Source organism: Adiantum capillus-veneris, chromosome 27 (genome assembly GCF_014529385.1).
Source record: "Adiantum capillus-veneris isolate H3 chromosome 27, ASM1452938v2, whole genome shotgun sequence".
Taxonomy (NCBI): domain Eukaryota; kingdom Viridiplantae; phylum Streptophyta; class Polypodiopsida; order Polypodiales; family Pteridaceae; genus Adiantum; species Adiantum capillus-veneris.
Window position 1 is genome coordinate 73,768,459 of NC_140957.1, and position 23,746 is coordinate 73,792,204.

At 48.0% G+C, this 23,746-nt stretch overlaps 1 protein-coding gene across 3 annotated transcripts in view; it reads right to left on the reverse strand.

The window, feature by feature from the left end:
- Positions 1-751: 751 nt before the first annotated feature.
- LOC147422195 (uncharacterized) overlaps positions 752-23,746 on the reverse strand; it is a 142,807-nt gene continuing 119,812 nt past the window's right edge. Inside the window, exons 3-7 of one of the 3 annotated variants that reach the window (XM_086503360.1) lie at positions 8,298-8,474; positions 8,069-8,164; positions 7,683-7,823; positions 1,183-1,295; positions 752-1,103 (exon numbers count right to left, since the gene is read on the reverse strand). In XM_086503360.1, coding sequence (XP_086359486.1) covers positions 1,028-1,103; positions 1,183-1,295; positions 7,683-7,823; positions 8,069-8,164; positions 8,298-8,474 — 603 coding nt within the window. In that variant the 3' untranslated portion in view covers positions 752-1,027. Of the gene's footprint in view, positions 1,104-1,182; positions 1,296-7,682; positions 7,824-8,068; positions 8,165-8,297; positions 8,478-23,746 lie in introns of all 3 variants that reach the window. The other 2 variants (XM_086503359.1, XM_086503361.1) reach the window with 2 other exon arrangements.

Here is a 23,746-nt window from a genome sequence, read left to right on the forward strand (position 1 = left end):
TGTGTGTGTGTTGGTTGGTTGATTGGATTTCAACTCCTCAAAAAAATATGAGGCTACAATCATCTTCTTGGGCATCAAACATATGCATTTGTTTGTGGAGTATGCAAAACAAGGAAGCTTGGTGGCATCAATGTCTCACACATGAAGTGCCATCTTCCTCATAAGGACCATATATTCCTAAGTAATGCCTTATTGGAGTGCTTCCCACACAATAGGCGTGCTTTTCAAATGCAAAATTTCAAGTGCACAATGTCCACATTGTGACATTTGGAGAAGGCTCATACACACTTGCTTTGGTTTTGTTCTTTGGCATTGCTTTTACACATTTGTAGCTGCCTCCTTCATCACAAGTTCCTGTATCTCTGCTTTGAAACGTGATCCTACTTGTTTGGTGTGCAAGATGCTACCAACTTCACTTGGATTTTTTATTGGGCTTTGCGATCTATTTGCAGTTTTAGGCATAAAATTTGTTCTTTCAACCTCCAATCCTATCCATTTCTTTCAAATGTCTTTTCAATAGTCATTACACTTCTCGTTCACCATTTGGACATCTCTCAACGGGTTTTTGATTGCTTTTAGTTGTTTGCAACCTCGACCCTTTTCTTCGTGGATTTAGTGCAAGATTTCACACTGTACATTAAGTTCTTTGTTATTTTCCCCTATTCTTGAAGTTTTCGAGTAATATAATTGGAATTCCAAAACAAAATTGGAATGGAAGTCGCATGAGGCTCTTAATTTGAAGGACCTTTTCTATAACTAAAAGAAAGGAACCCAAAATTTTGTACACCTTCTCCCTTCTCTTCTAAAGCATGTTTTAGAATGCCAACAAGGTGAAGTCTCACTTAGTCATTCTAAAACAAACAAGGAGTGGAAGTCACATGAGTCCCTTAAATTGAGGGACCCTTTCAATCACTAAAGAAAGGAACCCAAAATTTTGTAATCCTTTCTCCCTCCTCCTGTAAGGAATGTTTTAGCATGCCAAACATATGTCAGAGAAAATAGCTTTATGTTTTGTAATGTGTAAGCTTCAGAGACCGGTTCCGGCTTTCAGCTCTAAGAAAAGAGCAAACAAGCAATGCAAAGACTCAACCCTACTCTTGTACCTGTTTGACAAAAACAGTCAAAAAGTTTAGGTACCATTCAACACTATTTGAGAATTTCACTAAAGACTGCAATACTCACACAGGAATACCGAACAAAGAGCAACAAATGTCCACAAACGTTGGCAGATCCACATCCTGGGTGTTCGTGAGTTGGGTTTCTGCAAGGACTTTCTCAATTTCTGTGGGGCATTCCTGGTTCAGACAAAGAAGTTCATGAAAAATGAAAGTAAACATGCAAGGGACCTTAGGACTTCAAGACTCATGTTAATTTCCATATATTTTGAGCAGCATTATAGTTGATATCTCCATCCTGTCTTATTTCTCTTTCTTTTTGGCTGCCTGAAGCAAGCCTTATTGAAGAAGGGAGTTAGGCTTACATTTGAATATTCAATCATTTTGATACTTAGGGAGCTAACCTTTCATGTGAAGCCTTGAAATCTTATTTGTTTCTTCATCTGTAAATAAATCCCTTCATTTCATAGTTCATTTTTATGACTCAAAACGCCAACATGAGTCTTCACCTTGTATTCCAATGGTCATACCACTGGGTCTGTACCAGACCCAGTGGTATGCTGGGGCTCAAGCCTTGCCAACAACCCACATCCATTTTCCATGTTCATGATGAAGAATCTGGGAATCGAACCCATGATCACAGTGTCCCACTTTTCGACTCTATCAACTGCACTATTGCCAGGTCACCTCTTTTGTTCTATCTTCCTATCAGCTGGAATACAAGGATCCGGCCAAAACCACTCCCTTAGGTCCCACTGCACTCACACAGAGGGCGGCTCTCCAAGCCCATAACGCCAGTGTCCTGACTCAAGAGCTGACGGGCCAGGATCTATAACACAAGTCCTTCAACTGATGCCCACAACTCGAATCCACTAAAAGCAGCACTCTGCCACCTCTGGTGCCTCAGTAATGACTCTGGAAGGGGCCCTCTCTCTGAACCTCTTAGAACATGCAAAACCTTGTGCTTGAGCAAGCCCTAACTGCAATGAGTACCTCTAGTCGAGTGAACATCCCCATCCAGCAGGGAGCCTCTACAATATCCTGACACATGCTCTGCACCCCCCTCAGGAATCGCTATAGACTGTAGCAGTTGGGCCCTCTGCCATGGGACCCAAGAAACATGAGGTCAGCTACCCAACCATGTGCCCTGCTGTGTGCTAACCAAAAGGGTTCCATGTAAGTGGCTATCTGAAGCTCTCCTCAATGCATTTGGGTTGGTGCTTCTCAAGGCCTCTCACTCCGCAGCTACTCCCAAGACCAAAGCAAGCTCAAAGCGAAATGGTCCTCCCATCTCTTGCTCAGGCCCACTCTGTACATCTCTGTGAAGATCCAACGAGTGGAAGGGCTCCATGGGCCGCCCGTATGTGGGACCCGAGCACCAATCCGCCGATGAAGCAATAGCTCCTTCCATGGAAGGAGACCTCTGACAATGAGCTTCCCAAGGAGGACTCTACTCTGCCGTGCTCGGTCGATGATCCCAACCCTCCTGAGAGCAAGGTAAAGTAATGACCTACTAGGACACTTTCACCCGAGCGGACTGTGTGCCCCGCCCTGACCACAGAAAGCTCCTGATCAACCTCTCCAATTGGTTGATGCAAGCGCTCGAGAAAATCCAGCAAGACGTGATGTACCACATACTAGCCAAAAGCACCTCGTTGGCCACTACAACCGTGCCGGCAAATGACAACCATGCTGAACTCCAATGGAACACTTTCCTCCGAATAGATAGGAGGAGAGAGAAATCTGCTGCTTAGGTGACAAATCCAAACGAACCTGACAATCCAAGTATTGAACTAGTGTCCCTGGGGGGATCCAACCTAAAGGCCTCTCCAAGCGACCAATCGAGCGTTGGAGCACGACCAACCCAAAAAGCCTTTGTCTTCCACCAGTTAATCAATGCTCCGGACGCATAACAGAACATCTCAAGGGAATGCTCACACCTGTGCAAATTGGCCTCCCGGCCCTCTAGTAACAAGCCTGTATCATCAGCAAACTCAGCGTCCAAAAGCTTATCTTGCCGAATAGGTAATTGTAGTCAGTGCAGACCAACCTCCTATGAAGTCAAATCCAAACTAACCCAAGTATCGAACTAGTGTCCCCGGGGGGATCCAACCTAAACGCCTCTCCAAGCGACCAATCAAGCGTTGGAGTACGACCAACCCAGAAAGCCTTTGTCTTCCACCAGTTAATCAATGCTCCCGACGTATAGCAGAACATCTCAAGGAACTGCTCATACCTGTGAAAATTGGCCTCCCAGCCCTCTAGAAACAAGCCTGTGTCATCAGCAAACTCAGTGTCCAAAAGCTTATCTTGCCGAATAGGTAATTGTAGTCAGCACAGACCAACCTCCTATGAAGTCAAAAATCTACGCATCGCCTCAGCATAGAAAAAGAAAAGGAAGCGGGCAAGAGGGCATCCCTATCGTCCTGACCATGTGAGCATGAAACATTCCCCCCTTTCCCCTACCAACAACACCTAACTATACACACAACTGTAGAGAGCTGGCACTCCTCTAGTCCATGCATCTGAAATGCCCTGAAGGAAGTGCCAATCAACTATATCGTAAGCCTTCTCAAAGTCGAGAAGGAGCACCAATAGATCCTCTCCTTTGAGACGAGCAAGAGCAATCACCTCCCAAAAGGTGAAAATGTTGTCTAGGATGCTACACTCCTTGACAAAGGTCGTTTGTGTCTCATGTGTGGTGCTCTCAAGTAGCAACTGATTTCTCAAACTCAAAGCCTTTGCTAGAATTTTGTGGGCTGCTCCTCGTCCCAGAAGGTGAAAATGTTGTCAAGGATGCTACGCTCCTTGACAAAGCCCGTGTGTGCCTCATGTATGATGCTCTCAAGTAGCAAAACTGGATTCTCAAACTCAATGTCTTTGCTAGAATTTTGTGGGCTTAGTTGAGAATAGTGACGGGTCCCCACTCTCCAATCTCATCCAAAGTGCCCCCCCTCCTTGGGGATAAGATAGGTCAAGCCCTAACTCATGCTACCTCGAATCTCCCCAATGCGCAAAATGTGTTGGTATGCACTACATAAGTCTCCACCGAGAACCTCTCTCAATACTCCAAGAAGAAGCTTGGAGTCAAGCCATCCTCCCTTTGGCAACTATCACGGGGAAGTGCCTTAAGGGCCTCCTGAAGCTCCTCTCGGTGGAGTGGGCTCTCAAGACTCTTGCATATCTCCTTAGTGACTAAGCAAGAAATCTGTGCCCACACCTGCTCTCTCCATGCATCCCGAGGCTATAACTGTGGCTTGGCTAAAAGCAGCTCACGGTAAAAATCAGTAGCAACTACATGCAAATCATCAAGCTCCATAGCAACAGACCCATTCCTTTTACTCAACTGACAAACACTGGTTTGCCCATAGCGAGGACCCACTATCTCAAAAAAATCTCCAGTAATTGTGTCTCCCACCTTGGTCTACTAAGATGCCTCATGATAGAAGGAAAACTTGTGGCGCCACTCCTCAATGGTAATCAGCTCCTGCCAAGTCTGCTTCATCTGATCCTCCATCCAAGGGCTACCTAGTTGGTGCTCTTGCATCTGCTCTAAAGAAGCAATGCCCCGCTGGAGTCGTTTCTCCTCCTCTCGAGTCGCAGCCAAGCGGGTTTCTGACTCTTGGAGGAAGAAATGACTAAGCTCCACAAAGCCAGTGGTAGCTTGAACAACAGGTTCGCCGGTGTGTCCCAACTCACTGTCCAAAGCACCACATCTTGCGCTTTGAGCTCTGTATCCAGCAAAATCCTCTTTGGAATGCGAAGCATGAGACTACCACTCCGTTGTCTATCTGACAAAGTAAGAATCACAGGTGCACGATCTAAAAAGGTAGTGCCTGCTAAAATGCACACGGAATCGCCTATGTCACAGATGTGATCACTAGCGTAAAAATGATGTATCTTGGATAGATTCGCCCCTCCTAGTCTCCGGTCAGACTGAGAGAAAGCGAGGTTGTCTCAAGGCTGTGCACACAAAGCCTGCATGCTACCATATATCTGAAATCCTCGAAGTCATACATAGGCGCTCCCAAGCAACCAGCTCAGCTCCGTGTACAATAGCATGGTTTGACTCCAATCCTATCTATAGCGTCATCAAACATGTTGAAGTCCCCCCCAATAAACCATTGCTCTCCATGAGGCAATGACTCCACAATATGTGACCAAAACTTAGCCCGTGCACTCGCATGGTTGAGTGTATAAATGTTCAAGAAGCCCACAAGGCTACTTTGAACCTGCATAGTGACCCACTAGGCCCTGCATGCCTCAATAATACCTCTGCCCATAATGGCATGTTGCCATGAGCTTGCAATAGTTCTAAACTAGGGTTCGCCACGCCCCCACACATTCCATGAGACAATCCTCATGGGATCGGTGAGAGAAAACCGATACTGCCGCAACAGCCAACCTGGAAATCTTTGAGGCCGGCTTGGATGGGGAGAAGTTTGCATCCAAGGGACCCCGAGACATGCGTGCTTGAAGTGTCTATCCAACCCACACCCAAGATGTGCGTACAGTCCATAGAGCTACAACCTCTGTCCAGGAATCCTCACGTACATATACATAGAAAGACGAACTCTGGGTGTCTACAAAGAAGTATATCACAATGTGTCTACAACCTGTTGTATCAAGCAACTTCATAGAGAGCTTGGCCAATGGCCATAGGGCTTGTATCAAGTCTGTCACTCCCAAGGCCCCCATGTGGTGAGAGAACTCAAGAGCTTGAACATGGAGCTAATCCAATAGTGTATACATAGCCCATTCTGTGTGATCCATGCCACACAAGTGATAGCGGAAAAGAGAGACCAAGCGGTGTGTCCAAGGCATCTGCACCTCTGTCTACTAGGAAGAGAAAAAGTATTCTGAAGCAAGTTGCCTCAAGGTCAAGAGATGGTTTGCCAAGAAGCGTATAAAGTCGTAGTCGAAAAATTCTATTGCCGACAACCCTCGTGGGACTAACTCAAAAGGGGAAGCTTGTACCCAAAGTAGCATCCTCGGGTAGGGCTATCCCTCCCGAGCCAATTGGCTCGTGGCAAAAGCACTACCAAGAGATCGCCGAGCTGTAGAGGAGAGTCCTACCCCCCGAGCCCGTGGTGGGATATGAGACGAGCCAAGAGACGAGGCTACAGGTCCAATGCAAGAGATGAGAGTGGGAGGAGAGGGTGAAGGAGGGGGAGGTGGAGGCAGCGGGCAGAGGAGGAGGTGGAAGGAATCTCCTCAAGAACATCCTGCTGTAGAGGATCAAATCGGCTCCCCTTAGGAATCCAATGCCGCTCGCCTATTGCAGGCTGGCCACCAAGAGTCTGTGAGGAGGTGCCAACCGAAGCATCCCGAGTCATATCTAATATGCCTGGCAGCCTTGATAGGCTGAGTCTGTGTTGCAGGTTGGGTCCTCTTGCAAGGATAGGCATTCACAAGATGGCCCATCTGTCTACATATGAAGCACTCGTTCAAGAGTCCCGAATACTCCACACTCTGGCAAAACCATCCACCACTCACCCTGAGCAACAGGACTACCTTCGGAAGAGAGTAAATGTCTTGAACCAACACGCGTACTGTAGGTATACCTGTTGCCTTGGCAATGACTAAAGCTACCATGCATAGTGTCTCCAAGACGGTCCAATCTCAGAACCTATTCTGGATAAAAGCGGAAGGTACCCTCCTTAGGCTGGGGAAGCAAGCCGAGATGGCTAAATCTACTTCCCCTACAAGAACATTAGAGTTGGGCTGAAACCATGGAGCCACTGTAAAAAATGAGACCTTGCTACTCGGATGGCCAAAGGACTCATCAAAATGATCTTGGTCACCATCTCTCGAGTCTCAAACTCGATTTGATAGTAGCCACGCTCGAGGAACTATACGTCGATGATCTTTCCTACCTCCGAAAGGTGGGCCTGGAGGAGATCGCGCACCTCCCCTCTACTAGGTTGGGTGCCGATAATCTTGCATATGACAGAGGTGGCCTAGAGACGCTCCACCTTTGTTGCAAGGTTCGCTTGCTCCGTCAGTGAGAGAGAAAGTCGGATGGTGGGCTCAGTGGGGTCAGGCGATGGGGCTTCATTTGAGTCCCTCTGAGGCGGAGCAAGAGCCTCCATTTGTGTCTGCTACTGCACGGGGGAGTGGTGGGGAGAGATTCCTTGTTGCTGTGAGCCCACTATGCGAGAATGGCCTGAGAAGCAGGAGATCAACAGCATGAAATGTGCGGAGAAGATAAAGTGAAGGACAAAGGGCAAGGCGGGAGGTGTCGAGGGTGAAGGGCAACACGCAGAAGGGGAGGGGGGGACAGGGGAGCTGAGCAGGTGGGCAGGAGGGTGGGGGAGCAGCAAAAGCAAGGGGGGGGGAGGCGATGGCGATGGTTATGGCAGAAGCTACGAGTTGTTTTCTGCATATTCTATGTCTTCTCTGACAAGGTTTTGTTGAAGACTGTAGTGTTTATGCTGGAAAGTTCATGTATGAGGCTGCAAGACTACCATCAAAATCTGTATCTCCACTCCATGGATGCAAGATAAGGAATACTATGAGCGCTGTGCTGCTCTTTGCACAGCTCACAGAATTTTGATGGGTACTTACCGACACAAGCTTTTCCATATCAGGCATGGGCTTTGAATAAGTAACCGATGAAGGTGGCTTTGATCGATGAAATTCTCTCATGCTTTCAATCCATGCCTCAATCTTTCTTGGGTTCCTCTCTGGTTCTTCAACAGTTGGAACCTAGAGCAGTACCACTTCTAGTTCGCATCAAAATGTCAACAGCTAAATCAACTGAATTTAAGTACCATGAATTAAACAAATCAACTTGAGAACAAGAGAGCACTGTACAAAGCAATTAAAATGTGCAAATCATGCATTGCTCTCCTCGCATTATTCAATCGGAAATTTATTAGCATTACATATTCAGCCTCATCATCTCTGTGAGCAACAGATTTAAAACTGAAAATCAAAATTACAAAAGTAACCTCTGCAAGATGATGGCTTGATTGCATGGATGATGCTCGAAGTTGCAATGCCACCACTGCTGGGTCAGTCTGAACAGGCCCACTTTCATCTAGGACCTGAAGCATCAGCCTTATATGATGAAGTAAGATGATAAATCTGTATGGTTAGAGTAAGATTTATCATTAATACAGAAAAAAGCTACAAAACTATGTTGACATTTGACATTTTCAGCAAGAGAATAAGTCTCACCTTCAAGCCAAGATAGTCAGGGATACCATCAGGGCGAGGCACTTTAATAAACTCGTCGACAGCACCAACTGCCGGTATATAATCCGGAATAAAAGGCTTCAAGATTGCCTCGATTTCTACCTCTCGAGGTTTGTAACAAGCCACAAATTGAAAGAGGTTCTTGACATCCTCGCTTACCTGCTGGTTAGGATTAAAAGAACCAGCATACTTCTTAACATATGAAATGAACCTTTTTTATCTATTGTTCTAAAGTTGAAATTCTTTTTGCAAAGAGCAACATGCGAGTCACGACACAATACTTGCATGTTGTAAAGAGAAACATGCAAGTAACGACACAATACTTTGTGAAGATTTGATTTCATAAGGTGTTCTGTAATCACTTGTGTGCATAACATCAATCAAGTAATACACCCTGTTGAAGAGGTATGTCGTGGCGTCGCTCGGAAGTTTCCTGAGTGATACTAGTGAAGAAAGTCATCAGCTGTCTTTGCACCAGCCCTTATGTGTCCATCTTCTACTCCTCAAGATTGTCTCTATAGGACGGTGTATCTCTAGTCCAACATCTTTGATCAATGTAGTCCATGACTTGCGAGAAAAATAAACAGACAGTGGAATCATGATAAGCTGTGCAGCGGCATATGTAGTGCTCCTCTGTCTTATGCTCCTGTTGACAAATCTTACATATCCGGTCCTCTAGAGGTGCATCTCTATATCTGTTAACTTCTATCTCTAGCTGATGTAATGAGGTGCGTATCTGGCCACTGGGGGTGTGTGTGTGTGTGTGTGTGTGTGGGGGGGGGGGGGGAGAGAAAAAATGAAATGAAATGAAATGTTATATTAACGTCTTCAAAAGGCCAAAGTGACCTATGAGACCAGAGAGAGAGAGAGAGAGAGAGAGAGAGAGAGAGAGAATGAAATGAAATGTTATATTAACGTCTTCAAAAGGCCAAAGTGACCTATGAGACCAGAAAGTTACAATGTGGTGGATCTAATACAAAGTCAGAGTAACAAGAGTAACAAGATGACAAAATAAAATACTATGGAATCCTAAACTGCTAGGTGTGGACTAGGCAGCTAAATAGCTAGCTGGGATAGCTAGATCACAGGAGATCCAACATCGGTCGCTGGCGGATCTCATCAATCTCCTCCATGGTCAGTGGTCTGACCGGGCGTCGTGGATGTCGAGCCAAAGTGACCCGAATCCTCTGATGCAGCCTCTGTCGATGCTGTGTAGTCCTCCGCAGTCGTGGGCGTATGGATCTCCCAAGCTCAGTATGGATCTCCCAAGCTCAGTCGCTCGGTCGATCAGTATGCCTCCAGTGTAAAGCGACGGGCTCTACTGTGGTAGTAACTCCTCCAAGTGTCCAATGGCAGCTCTAAAGAAGTCTGTGATCTGTCTCTGAGACTGGCTAGCCTCTTCTCTCATCAGGCTCTCTCTATGTCTGCGCAGCTCGAGCAAAAACAAACCCAGGCACCTCTGATCCTCGTACCGCATGACTCTAGAGAATGGTCCAAAGCCCTCTCTGAACAAGCAATGGAAGCGGCCTCGTATCTCGTAGTAGACGGGGCAGTGGCATTAGTAGTGCAACTCTCTCTCAGGCTCGATGTCACACAGGGGGCATGTCTGGCCTCTGCTAGTACTCCGCTGTATCTCCTAGTCTCGATCCACAGCTGGTGTGAAGATGTGCATATCTGGCCAATAGCACATCGTATCCCATGAGACAAGTGGGTGTTCATGTATCTGGGCCTCGTCACAAAACCATCCTCCATAAGCTAGAGGAGATGCTCTCTGTAGAAAGACATCTTCGTGCCCAACTCATGTGCTGGCTGTATCCATGTCCTCTTGGTGTCTAGCTGAGTCAAGTCCTGGCGAATGAGCCTGGTGATCTCAGACTATGTAAGAGTCAGAGAGGGCGCATCCAGTGAGTACTGGAAGGGAGGCACTGTCTATGCTGAACCCATGCGCCTGAAACCATGATGTCATCTCCCCATACCAGCATGTTGTATCTCCTTGCATGGCTAACTGTCGAGAGGACTCAAGTGCAAGGCGTGCATATCTGTCTCTGGGAAGTTCCCACATGCGGTGTATGAAGAAGACAAATCTGGTGAGTGCCTCAACCACCAGTGGGGGGGCAGCTAGCTCTGCTCGTACAATAGCACGTGGTACTAAAGCCTTGGCTCTAATGAGCCGCGAGATCATAGAGACCAGGGGCTTCTCCATGTCCCCCATCCATCACTGCGGCCTGTCCTCCCGTGATGATCCAGTGAAGGTCCCCAAATCTCAGCTCCATAAAGCAATGTAGAAGCCACCAAAGTGTCAAAGAGCCAGAGCTTCGTCCGAGGCTCCTGAAACTGAACCTGTGAACACATCCTTTCCAATCTACCCAATGTTGCATGGGCTCTGGTCAATCTAGTCTCTGCTGCCCTCCTCAATGAAAATGCTGGCCCACTAAAAACCACTCCAAGGTAAGTGTAAGCATCTGTATACTCCACCTTCTCCTGGCCGTATGTGAAGGCGGGCGCTGACCTCCTGATCCACTGTGGGGTGGTATTAAATACCATGACCTTGGTTTTACCAAGGTTGACGGACAAACCACTTTCCTGGGCAAACCTATGCAAAGCATCCAAGTGACATTGCATCCCCTCCGGAGAGTCGGAGATCAACACAATATCATCAGCATATAACAATAGTGCAATCCATGTCCCTGCCAGCTGTGCACCTCTATCACCATCTCTCTCAATGTAGTCAAAAACCTCATCTACATACATACCAAATAGAGTAGGAGAGAGCGGGCAGCCCTGCTTCACCCCAATAGCGGAGTAAACCGGTGTGGATAGACCCTCTGGGGTGCGTACATGCCCCACTACTGACCTGTATAATGCCATGACCCCCCAAATGAGCTCTGTGGGTACTCCCATCTGCTGTAATCTACGCATCAATCTAGATCTGGGCATTGTGTCATGCTTTGCGGAAATCCACAAAGCTACAATGGATCCGTCTCCCACGCGATCTGCCCTCATCAATGATGGCTCTGAGTGTCAAGATATGGTCAAGAGTAGAAAAACCCCTCCTGAAACCTGCCTGCCCGGCTGCGCGTATCCCCTCTCTCTCTGCCCATCTACTCAGTTGCTGCTCAAGAATAGATGCGTACAACCGTGCCAATGTGTGCCCAATCATGATAGTGTGATAGTTCCCAGGCTCCATAGGGTCTCCCGACTTGAAGATAGGTACAATAGTAGATAGGCTCCAAGTATCAGGCAAGCCCTCACACATGGCACAGTTAAACATAACTGCTAGAAGCTCTCCTAGTAAATCTCTGGCATGGTGAAATGCTCAGCCACTAAGCCATCATGATCATATGCTCTCCGAGTCCTCATCCTATCAATGGCCTTCCTCACCATCTCAGAGGTGAAAAAAGCACATGTGTGTGGGCATGGATCAAGGGGGTCGAGAAGGGGGGGCTGCTCAAGAACTGTGTACAAAGATGATTCATATTGGTCCCAAGCCTCTATAGAAGTGATGGCAGGGGGGGAGGGGAGTGCTCATGAAAGAGCCTCCATGCCTCACGTGAGTCCTGACTCAAGAATAGCTGGTATAGATCCTGCTCTAGGCGAGCCAAAAATGCCCTCTTCTTCCGCCGCACTAGGCATTGGAAGTCAATCTGTGACTGCTTGTGAGTGATGTCCCCCAAAAGCACCTCCCTTTGAAGTCTAGCTCTAGTGTCCCGACATTCCTCATCATACCAACTATTCTGGGGCATGCTCCCCGAACGGCGTCTCGGCTAAGGCTGGGTATGTGGGTATGCCTTTGCTGCTGCATCATGTAGTGTCTGTGTCAGTATAGTAGTAAGCTCCTCCAGAGGTCGCCTTGGCTCCTCTATGCACAGGCATCTGTAGATCCCATCTATGTATACAGAGTCCGTCTCGCACGTGAAGGTGTAGCGAGTAGGGGCTGCTGCCCATAGCCTACGTGCTACACTAAACTGAAAAGAAATGGTCAACGACACAAGAGCATGATCCACTGCCACACCAGCAGGTCTGGGTCCAACCGTGAGGTCTTGGATACTAGAGATGAGGCTCGGCTGTTCCATGACATAATCCATTGTGTTGGCTCCATGTCTGTGTGAGAGAGAGAGAGAGAGAGAGAGAGAGAGAGAGAGAGAGAGAGAGAGAGAGAGAGAGAGAGAAATGAAATGAAATGTTATATTAACGTCTTCAAAAGGCCAAAATGACCTATGAGACCAGAAAGTTACAATGCGGTGTATCTGATACAAGGTCAGATTAACAAAATAAATTAAACTAGGATAACAAAATATAAATATAAATACTGCGGGATCCTAAACTAAGCACTACAATGTGAAGACAATATGGGAGGAGAGTAGAGATCCATCTTCATCTGCACTCTGGACGATGAAAGAGTATCGCTTGAATCTTTTCCCATAGCCTCCTTCGAAATTGTGTAGCTCCTCTCCTCACTCGGGGTCGTCTAGATCTCCCTAGCTCCAAAGCTCGGTCTATGAGAATGCCAGTACTGCGGGTAGACCTCTCCACCGTCGTTGGTTGCTCCTCTGTCTGTTCTTCTAGGTGTATAGTATCTAGTGTAAAGAAATCTGTGATCTGTCTATGGGGTTGTCTCTCTTCACCTCTCCTCAGTAAAGTTTCTCTATGCTTATGTAACTCAAGTAGATAAAGCCCAAGACATCTTTGATCCTCATAACTCATGACCCTAGATAGAGGCCCAAAACCTTCTTTGAATAGATAGTGAAAACGACCTTGTATCTCATAGTACACTGTGCAATGACATATGTAATGTACTTCTGTCTCTGGCTCTAGATGGCATAAGCAGCATATTCTGTTATTTGCTGGTGTCCCTCTGAATCTGCCAGTCTCAATCTCGAGCTGATGTGAGGACGTATCTGGCCAATGGCACAACGCAAACCATGCGAAAGATGCGTGTCCATATAGCTAGGTCGAATTACAAACCCATCCCCCGTGAGGTAGAGAAGATGCTCTCTATAGAAAGCCATCTTTGTGCCCAACTCTTGTAACGGCTCTATCCATGTCCTCCTCGTGTCCAACTGGATCAAATCCTGACGGATGAGTCAATTAATCTCTACCCGTGTCAGAGACCTCAAGGGTCCCTGAAGAGAGTATTGAAAAGGAGGCAACCTGTACATGGTGAAACCATGTGTCTGAAACCATGATGTCATCTGAGCATACCAGCATGATGTATCCCCGTTCAGAGCTAATTGTCTGGAGGACTCTAGAGCCACCCTGGCATATCTGTCTCTGGTAGTATCCCACAGATTGTGTACAAAGGAGACTGATCTTGTGAGCGCCTCAATCTCCATAGGGGGGGCAGCTAATTCCGCTCGAATGATATCATGCGGTACAAAAACCTTGGCTCTAATCAGCCGAGAGATCATAGATACCAGGGGCTTCTCCATACGCCTCCACCCATCCTGGCCTATAGAAGGTCCCCAAACCTGCACCCCATATAACATAGTAGAGGCAACCAAAGTATCAAAGAGCCATAACTTTGTCCTAGGTTCCTGGAACTGAACTTGTGAACACATCCTCTCCATTCCTCCCAGAGCCACACCAGCTCTAGTTAGTCTAGTCTCTGCTGCTCTTCTCAAGGAAAATATCGGCCTAGTAAAGACTACCCCCAGGTAAGTGTATGCATCTGTATACTCCACAATCTCCTGACCATATTTGAAAGTGGGTACTGATCTCCTGACCCATTGCGGTGTGGTGTTAAACACCATAACCTTGGTTTTACCTAGGTTTACACACAATCCACTATCCTCTGCAAAATTGCGTAGTGCATCCAATTGTCGTTGCATACCTTCTGGTGAGTCAGATATCAGCACAATATCATCAGCATATAGCAACAATGGGATCCAAGTCCCTGCCAGCTGTGCACCTCTGTCACCCTCTCTATCGATGTAATCAGACACCTCATCAACATACAGACCAAATAGAGTAGGAGACAATGGGCAGCCCTTTTTCACTCCAATGGTAGAGTGAACTAAATCAGATACCCCTTCCGGAGTGCGTACCCGTCCCATCACTGATCTGTACAAGGCCATAATCCCCCAAATCACCTCTATGGGCACCCCCATCTCCTGCAGTCTACGCATCAATCGAGCTCTTTGTACCATGTCAAATGCTTTACGAAAGTCCACAAAGCTACAATATATCCGTCTCCCATGTGCTCTGCCCTCCTCAATGATGGCCCTGAGTGTCAGAATATGATCAAGAGTGGAGAAACCCCTCCTGAAGCCGGCTTGACCCTTTGCTCGTACCCCCTCGTCCTCTGCCCAATTACTCAAGTGTTGCTCCAAGATGGATGCATACAACCGTGCCAATGTGTGTCCAACCATGATAGTGCGGTAGTTCCCAGGCTCTGTAGGGTCACCAGCCTTGAAGATGGGCACAATATTAGACAATCTCCAAGTCTCAGGTAATCCGTCACACATGGCACGATTGAACAACACTGCGAGAACCTCCATCAGCATATCCCTGGCATGTATAAAGTGCTCCGATACTAGACCGTCATGATCATATGCCTTCCCGGTCTTCATCCTGTCGATGGCCCTTTGTACCATCTCAGGTGTAAAGAAAGTGCTCGTAGCTGGGCAAGGCTTGGTAGGGTCTGGAAGGGGTTCCTGTCCAAGAACCGTATATAATGATGTCGCATATTGGCCCCACACCTCAGGTGAAGTAATCACTGGGGGAGGGGAGTGCTCATGGAAGAGACGCCATCCCTCTCCTGAGTCCCTACTCAAGAACATCTGATACAAGTCTCGCTCCATTTGGGCTAGGTAAGCTCGCTTCTTCCGTCGCACAAGGCGTCGGAAAGCAATCCGAGACTGTCTGTAAGTGATGACTCCTAAAACAAGATCCCTCTGAAGCTGGTCTCTCATCTCTCTGCACTCTTCATCATACCAACTATTCTGGGGCATGCTCCCAGAATGTCGTCTCTTGCCCGGCTGAGTGTGTGGGTATGCCACTGATGCAGCCCCGTGCAATGTCTCAGTCAATAGTGTGGTGCACTCGTCCACTAAGAGGCCTATACCATTTGTGCCAGTTGTGCCTTCCAATAGACGGTCCCAGATCTCCTCTGAATAAACGAAATCAGTTTCTGGAGTAAATGTATAGCGGGTGTGTGACCTGCCTCCTGATGTCTGGGTTGTACTATACTGAAATTTAACGGATAGTGTCAAGAGAGCATGGTCTACTGCTATGTCCACTGGCCTGGCTCCCACTGTGAAATCTTGAATGCAGGGGATAAAGCTCGGTTGTGTCATAACATAATCCACTGTACTGGCCCCATGTCTATGTGGAAAGCATGTGAAACCAGCTGCTCCAGGAAATCGCTGTAAGCCATTAAGTATGGCTAATCCATGTGTAGTCGTCATTTCCATGAGGTATCTCCCATACTCCATTTGCTCTCTGTCATCTGAGCATCTGTCAAGCCCCAACTCACCCACATTCAGCTCTCTAAGCATCTCATCTGAAGTGTCGTAGAAGACTGTCTGCGAGTTGCCCGTCCGAGCATTGAAGTCCCCTAGGAGAATGATATCACCATCCCTAGAAAACTCCCAAATGTCATCATCTATGATAGAGAAAGGCGCCTGCCCTCTGGATGTGGCATACATTGATGTACTGGGAGGAAAGTAACATATGGCAATATATAGGAATCGACCTGTGTCAGGTCTCAATCTCACCCACATATATCTAGCCTGATCATCTCTTCGTACAATATGCAGTAGTGGTTGTAGTTCCTCTCTGAATAGCACTGCTACTCCTCCTGAACCTCTACTCCCCGTGCTCAGATCTCGCATTTGTCCTGTGAGTTGTTTCCCATCTGTATCCCACCACATGTGGCATTACCTGTCCAGGGGCATGATGAGTCTCTGAGAAGAACACAATATCCTTGTCTTTGAAACTCTCCTCAAATGCGCCCACGTCCAACCTCATAGACCCATTACAGTTCCAGGTAGCCATCTTCAGTGTGGTCCCATAGGTCTCGCACCGTCATGCAATACGCCGCTCTAAAATCACCACCCGTCCATCTCTCTAGAAGGCTATCTTTCCCTTCTCCCTTGCCGCTGTAATCTCTGGCATTACCTCTCTCATATGTGCGAGCTGTGAGAGAGTCAGGTCATCACCGAGGAAAATACCTGTCTTTTTGAGAGTAGGCCTCTTCCTCAAGAATTCCTTCTTCTCTTCCAACGAGGGGAAGCGTAGTATGAGAGCTCTCCCCTTTGAAGACTCACCCGTGCCATCACTTTTCTTACCTACCCTCCATGCCTTTGTGTGCAAAGGCTTTTCCATCCCCATCATGGATGTAAGGCTTGTGACCTCTTTCTCCACATTGTTTATGTCCTTGAGACCGGTCACTCTCACATGCAGTGCTCGCATCTGCCTTCTTTGTTCCTCTTCGAGAGTCATGTTGATAAGCGTCGGTGTACAAGGAGTTTCTTGACCTTTCCCTTTCTTGGCGACCTCAATCCATTTTTCAGCCTCGTCCGCCTTTTTCTGTGTCCTTGTTATCATCTCCGCCCTTGAAGATGTCTTTGCCACACTCAGTTTCTCTTCCTCTCTGATCATCCTTACCTGTTCCCTAATTTCCTTGATTTCATCTATTACCGAGGGTTGAAATTCGCCTTCCTCTAGTCCATTGCTTACTCTATCAGCAAGCTCCTGTTTAAGAGCTGAGACTTCTTTTTTGAGTACTCGTATCTCGGCGTTTGGGTTCTCCTGTTTGAGGGTTGAGACTTCTTCTTTGAGTGTCCGTATTTCTGCGTTAAGGCTCTCTTTCTCCTTCTTCCACTGTGCGCCCTCATTGAAGACCATCTGACGTAGGTTGGCCTTCTCCTTCCACCATCCTTCCATCTCTGTTTTCCACTCCTTCATTTCCCTCTCCATCTGCACCATCCACTTATTCGTGATCACGAAGGTTGCCTTTGCTCGCGGCTTGCAAACAGGTGAGACATTGGCGGCTTCCGTGTCCTGTGCAGCGTCTTCTTCAAGTGGATCCCTTACGGTGAGGCCCAAAGAATCAGGGTCTTCTTCAAGTGGATCCATTACGGTGAGGCCCAAAGAATCAGAGAGAGAGAGAGAGAGAGAGAGGGGGGGGGCGGCGCCGCGATAGACAGATGGGGGGGAAAGGGGGCGCGCGATAGACTGAAGAGGGAGGAGGAAGGGGCGCCGCGATAGACACATGGGGGGGAAAGGGGGGCGCGCGATAGACTGAAGAGGGAGGAGGAGGGGGCGCCGCGATAGACAGATGGGGGGGAAAGGGGGGCGATAGACTGAGGAGGGGGGGGGGGGGTTTAAAACTAACATTAAATTAAAAATAAAAAAGGGGGGGGGCGCGCGATAGACCAAGGAGGGGGGGCTTAAAACTAACATTAAATTAGAAATTAGAAAAAGGGGGGGTGGGGGGCGGGGGTGGGCGCGATAGACTGAGGAGGGGGGGGCCCGCGATAGGCAGAGGAGGGGGGCGCGCACGCGATAGACGGGGGGGGAGGGGGTAGCGCGACAGAGAGAGAGCGGGGCGGGCAACGCGAGAGAGAGAGAGGAGGCGAGGGAGCAGCAGGGGGGAAGCGCGAGGGGCAAGGGCGGGCAGGAAGCGCGAGGAGAGAGAGAGAGAGAGAGAGAGAGAGAGAGAGAGAGAGAGAGAGAGAGAGAGAGAGAGAGAGAGAGAGAGAGAGAGAGAGAGAGAGAGAGAGAGAGAGAGAGAGAGAGAGAGAGAGAGAGAGAGAGAGGGAGCAACAGGGGGGAGCGCGCGCAATAGACTGAGGAGGGGGGGGCCCGCGATAGGCAGAGGAGGGGGGGGGGCGCGCGATAGACGGGGGGGGGAGGGGGCAGCGCGACAAAGAGGGAGCGGGGCGGCCAGAGAGAGAGAGAGAGAGAGAGAGAGAGAGAGAGAGAGAGAGAGAGAGAGAGAGAGAGAGAGAGAGAGAGAGAGAGAGAGAGAGAGAGAGAGAGAGAGAGAGAGATGAAATGAAATGTTATATTAACGTCTTCAAAAGGCCAAAGTGACCTATGAGACCACGAAGTTATAATGCGGTGTATCTGATATCAAGTCAGATTAACAAAATAAATTAAACTAGACTAGGGATAATAAGATATCAATACTGCGGAATCCGAAACTAAGCGGATAGGTGTGAAAGGCGAGAGGCGTGAAACGTGTGAACTGAGCTATACAATGTGTAGACAATTTGGGAGGGAAGTAGAGATCTATCTGCATAGAGATCCATCTTCATCTGCACTCTGGACGACGAAAAAGTATGGCTCGAATCCTTCGCTGTAGCCTCCTTCCAAGCTGTGTAGCTCCTCTTCTCCATCGGGGTCATCTAGATCTCCCTAGCTCAAATGCACGGTCTATGAGAATGCTAGTAGTGCGGGTAGACCTCTCCACTGTTGGTTGCTCCTCTGTCTATTCTTCTGGGTGTTCAGTATCTAGTGTAAAGAAATCTGTGATCTGTCTCTGGGGTTGTCTCTCTTCAGCTCTCCTCAGTAAAGTTTCTCTATGCCTGTGTAGCTCAAGTAGATAAAGCCCAAGACATCTCTGATCCTCATAACTCATGACCCTAGATAGTGGCCCGAAACCTTCTCTGAATAGACAATGAAAACGACCTCGTATCTCATAGTACACTGTACAATGACATAGGTAATGTACCTCTGTCTCTGGCTCTAGAAGGCATAAGCGGCATATCCTGCTATCTGCTGGTGTCCCTCTGAATCTGCCAGTCTCAATCTCGAGCTGATGTGAGGACGTGTGTATCTGGCCAATGGCACATCGGACACCATGAGAAAGATGCATGTCCATATAACTAGGTCGAATCACAAACCCATCCCCTGTGAGGTGGAGAAAATGCTCTCTATAGAAAGCCGTCTTTGTGCCTAACTCCTGTATCGGCTCTATCCATGTCCTCCTTGTGTCCAGCTGAATCAGATCCTGACGAATGAGTCTATTAATCTCTACCCGCATCAAAGACCTCAAGGGTGCCTGTAGAGAGTATTGAAAAGGAGGCAACCTGTCCATGGTGAAACCATGTGTCTGAAACCATGATGCCATCTGTGCATACCAACATGATGTATCCCCATTAAGAGCTAATTGTCTGGAGGACTCTAGAGCCACCCTGGCATATCTGTCTCTGGTAGTATCCCACAGACTGTGTACAAAAGAAACTGATCTAGTAAGTGCCTCAATTACCATAGGGGGAGCAGCTAATTCCGCTCGAATGATATCATGTGGTACGGAAGCCTTGGCTCTAATCAGCCGAGAGATCATAGATACCAGGGGCTTCTCCATACGCCTCCAACCCTCCTGGCCTACAGAAGGTCCCCAAACCTGCACCCCATATAACATAGTAGAGACAACCAGAGTATCAAAGAGCCATAACTTTGTCCTAGGTTCCTGGAACTGAACCTGCGAACACATACTCTCCATTTCTCCCAGAGCCGCACCAGCTCTGGTTAGTCTAGTCTCTGCCGCTCTTCTCAAGGAAAATCTCGGCCCAATAAAGACTACCCCCAGGTAAGTGTATGCATCTGTATACTCCACAATCTGCTGACCATATTTGAAAGTAGGTACTGATCTCCTGACCCATTACGGTGTGGTGTTAAACACCATAACCTTGGTTTTACCTAGGTTTACACACAATCCACTATCCTTTGCAAAACTGTGAAGTGCATCCAACTGTCGTTGCATACCTTCTGGTGAGTCGGATATCAACACAATATCATTAGCATATAGCAACAATGGGATCCACATCCCTGCCAGCTGTGCACCCCTGTCACCCTCTCTGTCGATGTAATCAGACACCTCATCAACATACAGACCAAATAGAGTAGGAGACAATGGGCAGCCCTTTTTCACTCCAATGGTAGAGTGAACTAAATCAGATACCCCTTCCGGAGTGCGTACCCGTCCCATCACTGATCTGTACAAGGCCATAATCCCCCAAATCACCTCTATGGGCACCCCCATCTCCTGCAGTCTACGCATCAATCGAGCTCTTTGTACCATGTCAAATGCTTTACGAAAATCCACAAAGCTAAAGTAGATCCGTCTCCCATGTGCTCTGCCCTCCTCAATGATGGCCCTGAGTGTCAGAATATGATCAAGAGTGGAGAAACCCCTCCTGAAGCCGGCTTGACCTTTCGCTCGTACACCCTCGCCCTCTGCCCAATTACTCAAGTGTTGCTCCAGGATAGATGCATACAACCGTGCCAATGTGTGTCCAACCATAATAGTGCGGTAGTTCCCGAGCTCTGTAGGGTCACCAGCCTTGAAGATGGGCACAATATTAGACAACCTCCAAGTCTCAGGTAATCCGTCACACATGGCACGATTGAACAACACTACGAGAACCTCCATCAGCATATCCCTGGCATGTATAAAGTGCTCCGCTACTAGACCGTCATGATCATATGCCTTTCCGGTCTTCATCCTGTCCATGGCCCTTTGTACCATCTCAGGAGTAAAGAAAGTGCTCGTAGCTGGGCAAGGCTTGGTAGGGTCTGGAAGAGGTTCCTGTCCAAGAACCGTATATAATGATGTCGCATATTGGCCCCACACCTCAGGTGAAGTAATCACTGGGGGAGGGGAGTGCTCATGGAAGAGACGCCATCCCTCTCCTGAGTCCCTACTCAAGAACATCTGATACAAGTCTCGCTCCATCTGAGCTAGGTAAGCTCGCTTCTTCCGTCGCACAAGGCGTCGGAAAGCAATCCGAGACTGTCTGTAAGTGATGCCTCCTAAAAGAAGATCCCTCTGAAGCTAGGCTCTCATCTCTCTGCACTCCTCATCATACCAACTATTCTGGGGCATGCTCCCAGAATGTCGTCTCTTGCCCGGCTGAGTGTGTGGGTATGCCACTGATGCAGCCCCATGCAGTGTCTCAGTCAGTAGAGTGGTGCACTCTTCCACTGAGAGGCCTATACCATTTGTGCCAGTTGTGCCTTCCAATAGACGGTCCCAGATCTCCTATGAATAAACGAAATCAGTCTCTGGTGTAAATGTATAGCGGGTGTGTGACCTGCCTCCTGATGTCTGGGTTGTACTATACTGAAATTTAACGGATAGTGTCAAGAGAGCATGATCTACTGCTATGCCCACCGGCCTGGCTCCCACTGTGAAGTCCTGAATGTAGGGTACAAAGCTCGGTTGTGTCATAACATAATCCACTGTACTGGCCCCATGTCTACGTGGAAAGCATGTGAAACCGGCTGCTCCAGGAAATCGCTGTAAGCCATTAAGTATGGCTAATCCATGTGTAGTCGTCATTTCCATGAGGTATCTCCCATACTCTTTTGCTCTCTGTCATCTGAGCATCTGTCAAGTCCCAACTCGCCCACATCCAGCTCTCTAAGCATCTCATCTAAAATGTCGTAGAAGACTGTCTGCGAGTTGCCCGTTCGGGCATTAAAGTCCCCTAGGAGAATGATATCACCATCCCTAGAGAACTCCCAAATGTCATCATCTAGGATAGAGAAAGGCGACTACCCTTTGGATGCGGCATACATTGATGTACTGGGAGGAAAGTAACATATGGCAATATATAGGAATCGACCTGTGTCAGCTCTCAGTCTCACCCACATATATTTAGCATGATCATCTCTTCGTACAATATGCAGTAATGGTTGTAGTTCCTCTCTGAATAGCACTGCTACTCCTCCTGAGCCTCTACTCCCATGCTCAGATCTCGCATTTGTCCTGTGAGCTGTTTCCCATCTGTATCCCACCACATGTGGCATTACCTGTCCAGGGGCCTGATGAGTCTCTGAGAAGAACACAATATCTATGTCTTTGAAACTCTCCTCAAATGCACCCACGTCCAATCTCATAGACCCATTACAATTCCAGGTAGCCATCTTCAGTGTGGTCCCATATGTCTCGCACCGTCATGTAGTACGCCGCTCTAAAATCACCACCCGTCCATCTCTATAGAAGGCTATCTTTCCCTTCTCCCTTGCCGCTGTAATCTCTGGCATTACCTCTCTCATATGTGCGAGCTGTGTGTGTGTGTGTGTGTGTGTGTGTGTGTGTGTGTGTGTGTGTGTGTGTGTGTGTGTGTGTGTGTGTGTGAGTGAGAGAGAGAGAGAGAGAGAGAGAGAGAGAGAGAGAGAGAGGGGGGGGGATTTTATATCGTCGTTGAAGGTCAAATATGACCTATGGGACCAAAGATACATGTGATGTACTATAAGCCGGGCTGGTAAGTGATTCTCAATGCTCAAGGATCGTGATGAGAATTGCAATGTAGAGTCCACATTGTGGATGCGAGAGGAAAGTGTGTAGGTCTAAGTCATGTTAGAACTCTACATTGCAATTCTCGTGATGATGAGAATTGCAATGTAGAGTCCACATTGTGGATGCGAGAGGAAAGTGTGTAGGTGTAAGTCATGTTAGAAAATGTGAAGGAAGCAAGTTCGGATGTGAGAAAAAGTTGAGTACTCTAGTAGTGTGTGGTACTCAAACTCTCGAACTTGCAGTGAGCATAATGTGCATAGTCAATGGGACTCTTCTCTATTGCCCCAATGCCCCGTCTCACATCGAATGGGGTGGGAGCTAAGCTGAATGGAGACAATAGCACGTATCACTGACAAGGGGATAGGCTCAAGCATATAAGGGTGCATACGGCTTCCTCTTTCAGCAAAGAACATAGTTTTGTAGCTGGGGGCAATATGGGTGGTGTGATGTACGAAGCGCGACCCACTGGATTCATCCCAAGCTGGGATACATTGGCATTGTAGAAAAGCTTCATTCACTTGGGATGCGCAAAGCAAGCCTGAGTAGGAGATAGGAGGACCGCTTTGTTGTGAGCCTGCTTCTGTCTTAGGAGAGGTTGTGGAGTGGCCTTGAGAAACACCACCCCATGCGTTAAGAAGCATCTGAGGCAGCCACTTGTATGGAACCCTATGGTCAACACACAACAAGGCCACATGGTTGTAGCAGACCTCATGTCCCTTGGGGTCCCATGTCAAAGGGTCCAGCCCACTTTTTGGGACTAAATGCAGTTTACAGTACTTCTCGAGGAGACTCGGAGCATTCGGCTATGAGACATGAGGGGTGCACAGAGCATGTGTCAGCATATTGTAGAGACTATACCTGCAGAGTGGCACACCCCTCTTGAGCCAATAGCTCCTCATTGGATGGGAGCTTTCGCTCGATTGGAGGTCCTCATTTCATTTAGGGATCGCTTAGACACAGGTTCTTGCATGTTCTTTGATGTTTAGAGAGAGGGTCGCCTCCACAGAGTCACTGCTCAGGCACCAGAGGTGGTTGTTGCTTTTAGATCCAAGTTGTGGGCATCAGTGGGAGGATGCAAGTATAGTAGGACTTGGGGGAGTGGTTTTAGAGGGATCCTTTTACCCCAGCCGATCACCCGGGGACCCCCTTCTTCCAGTACACAGCTCGACTCGTGATA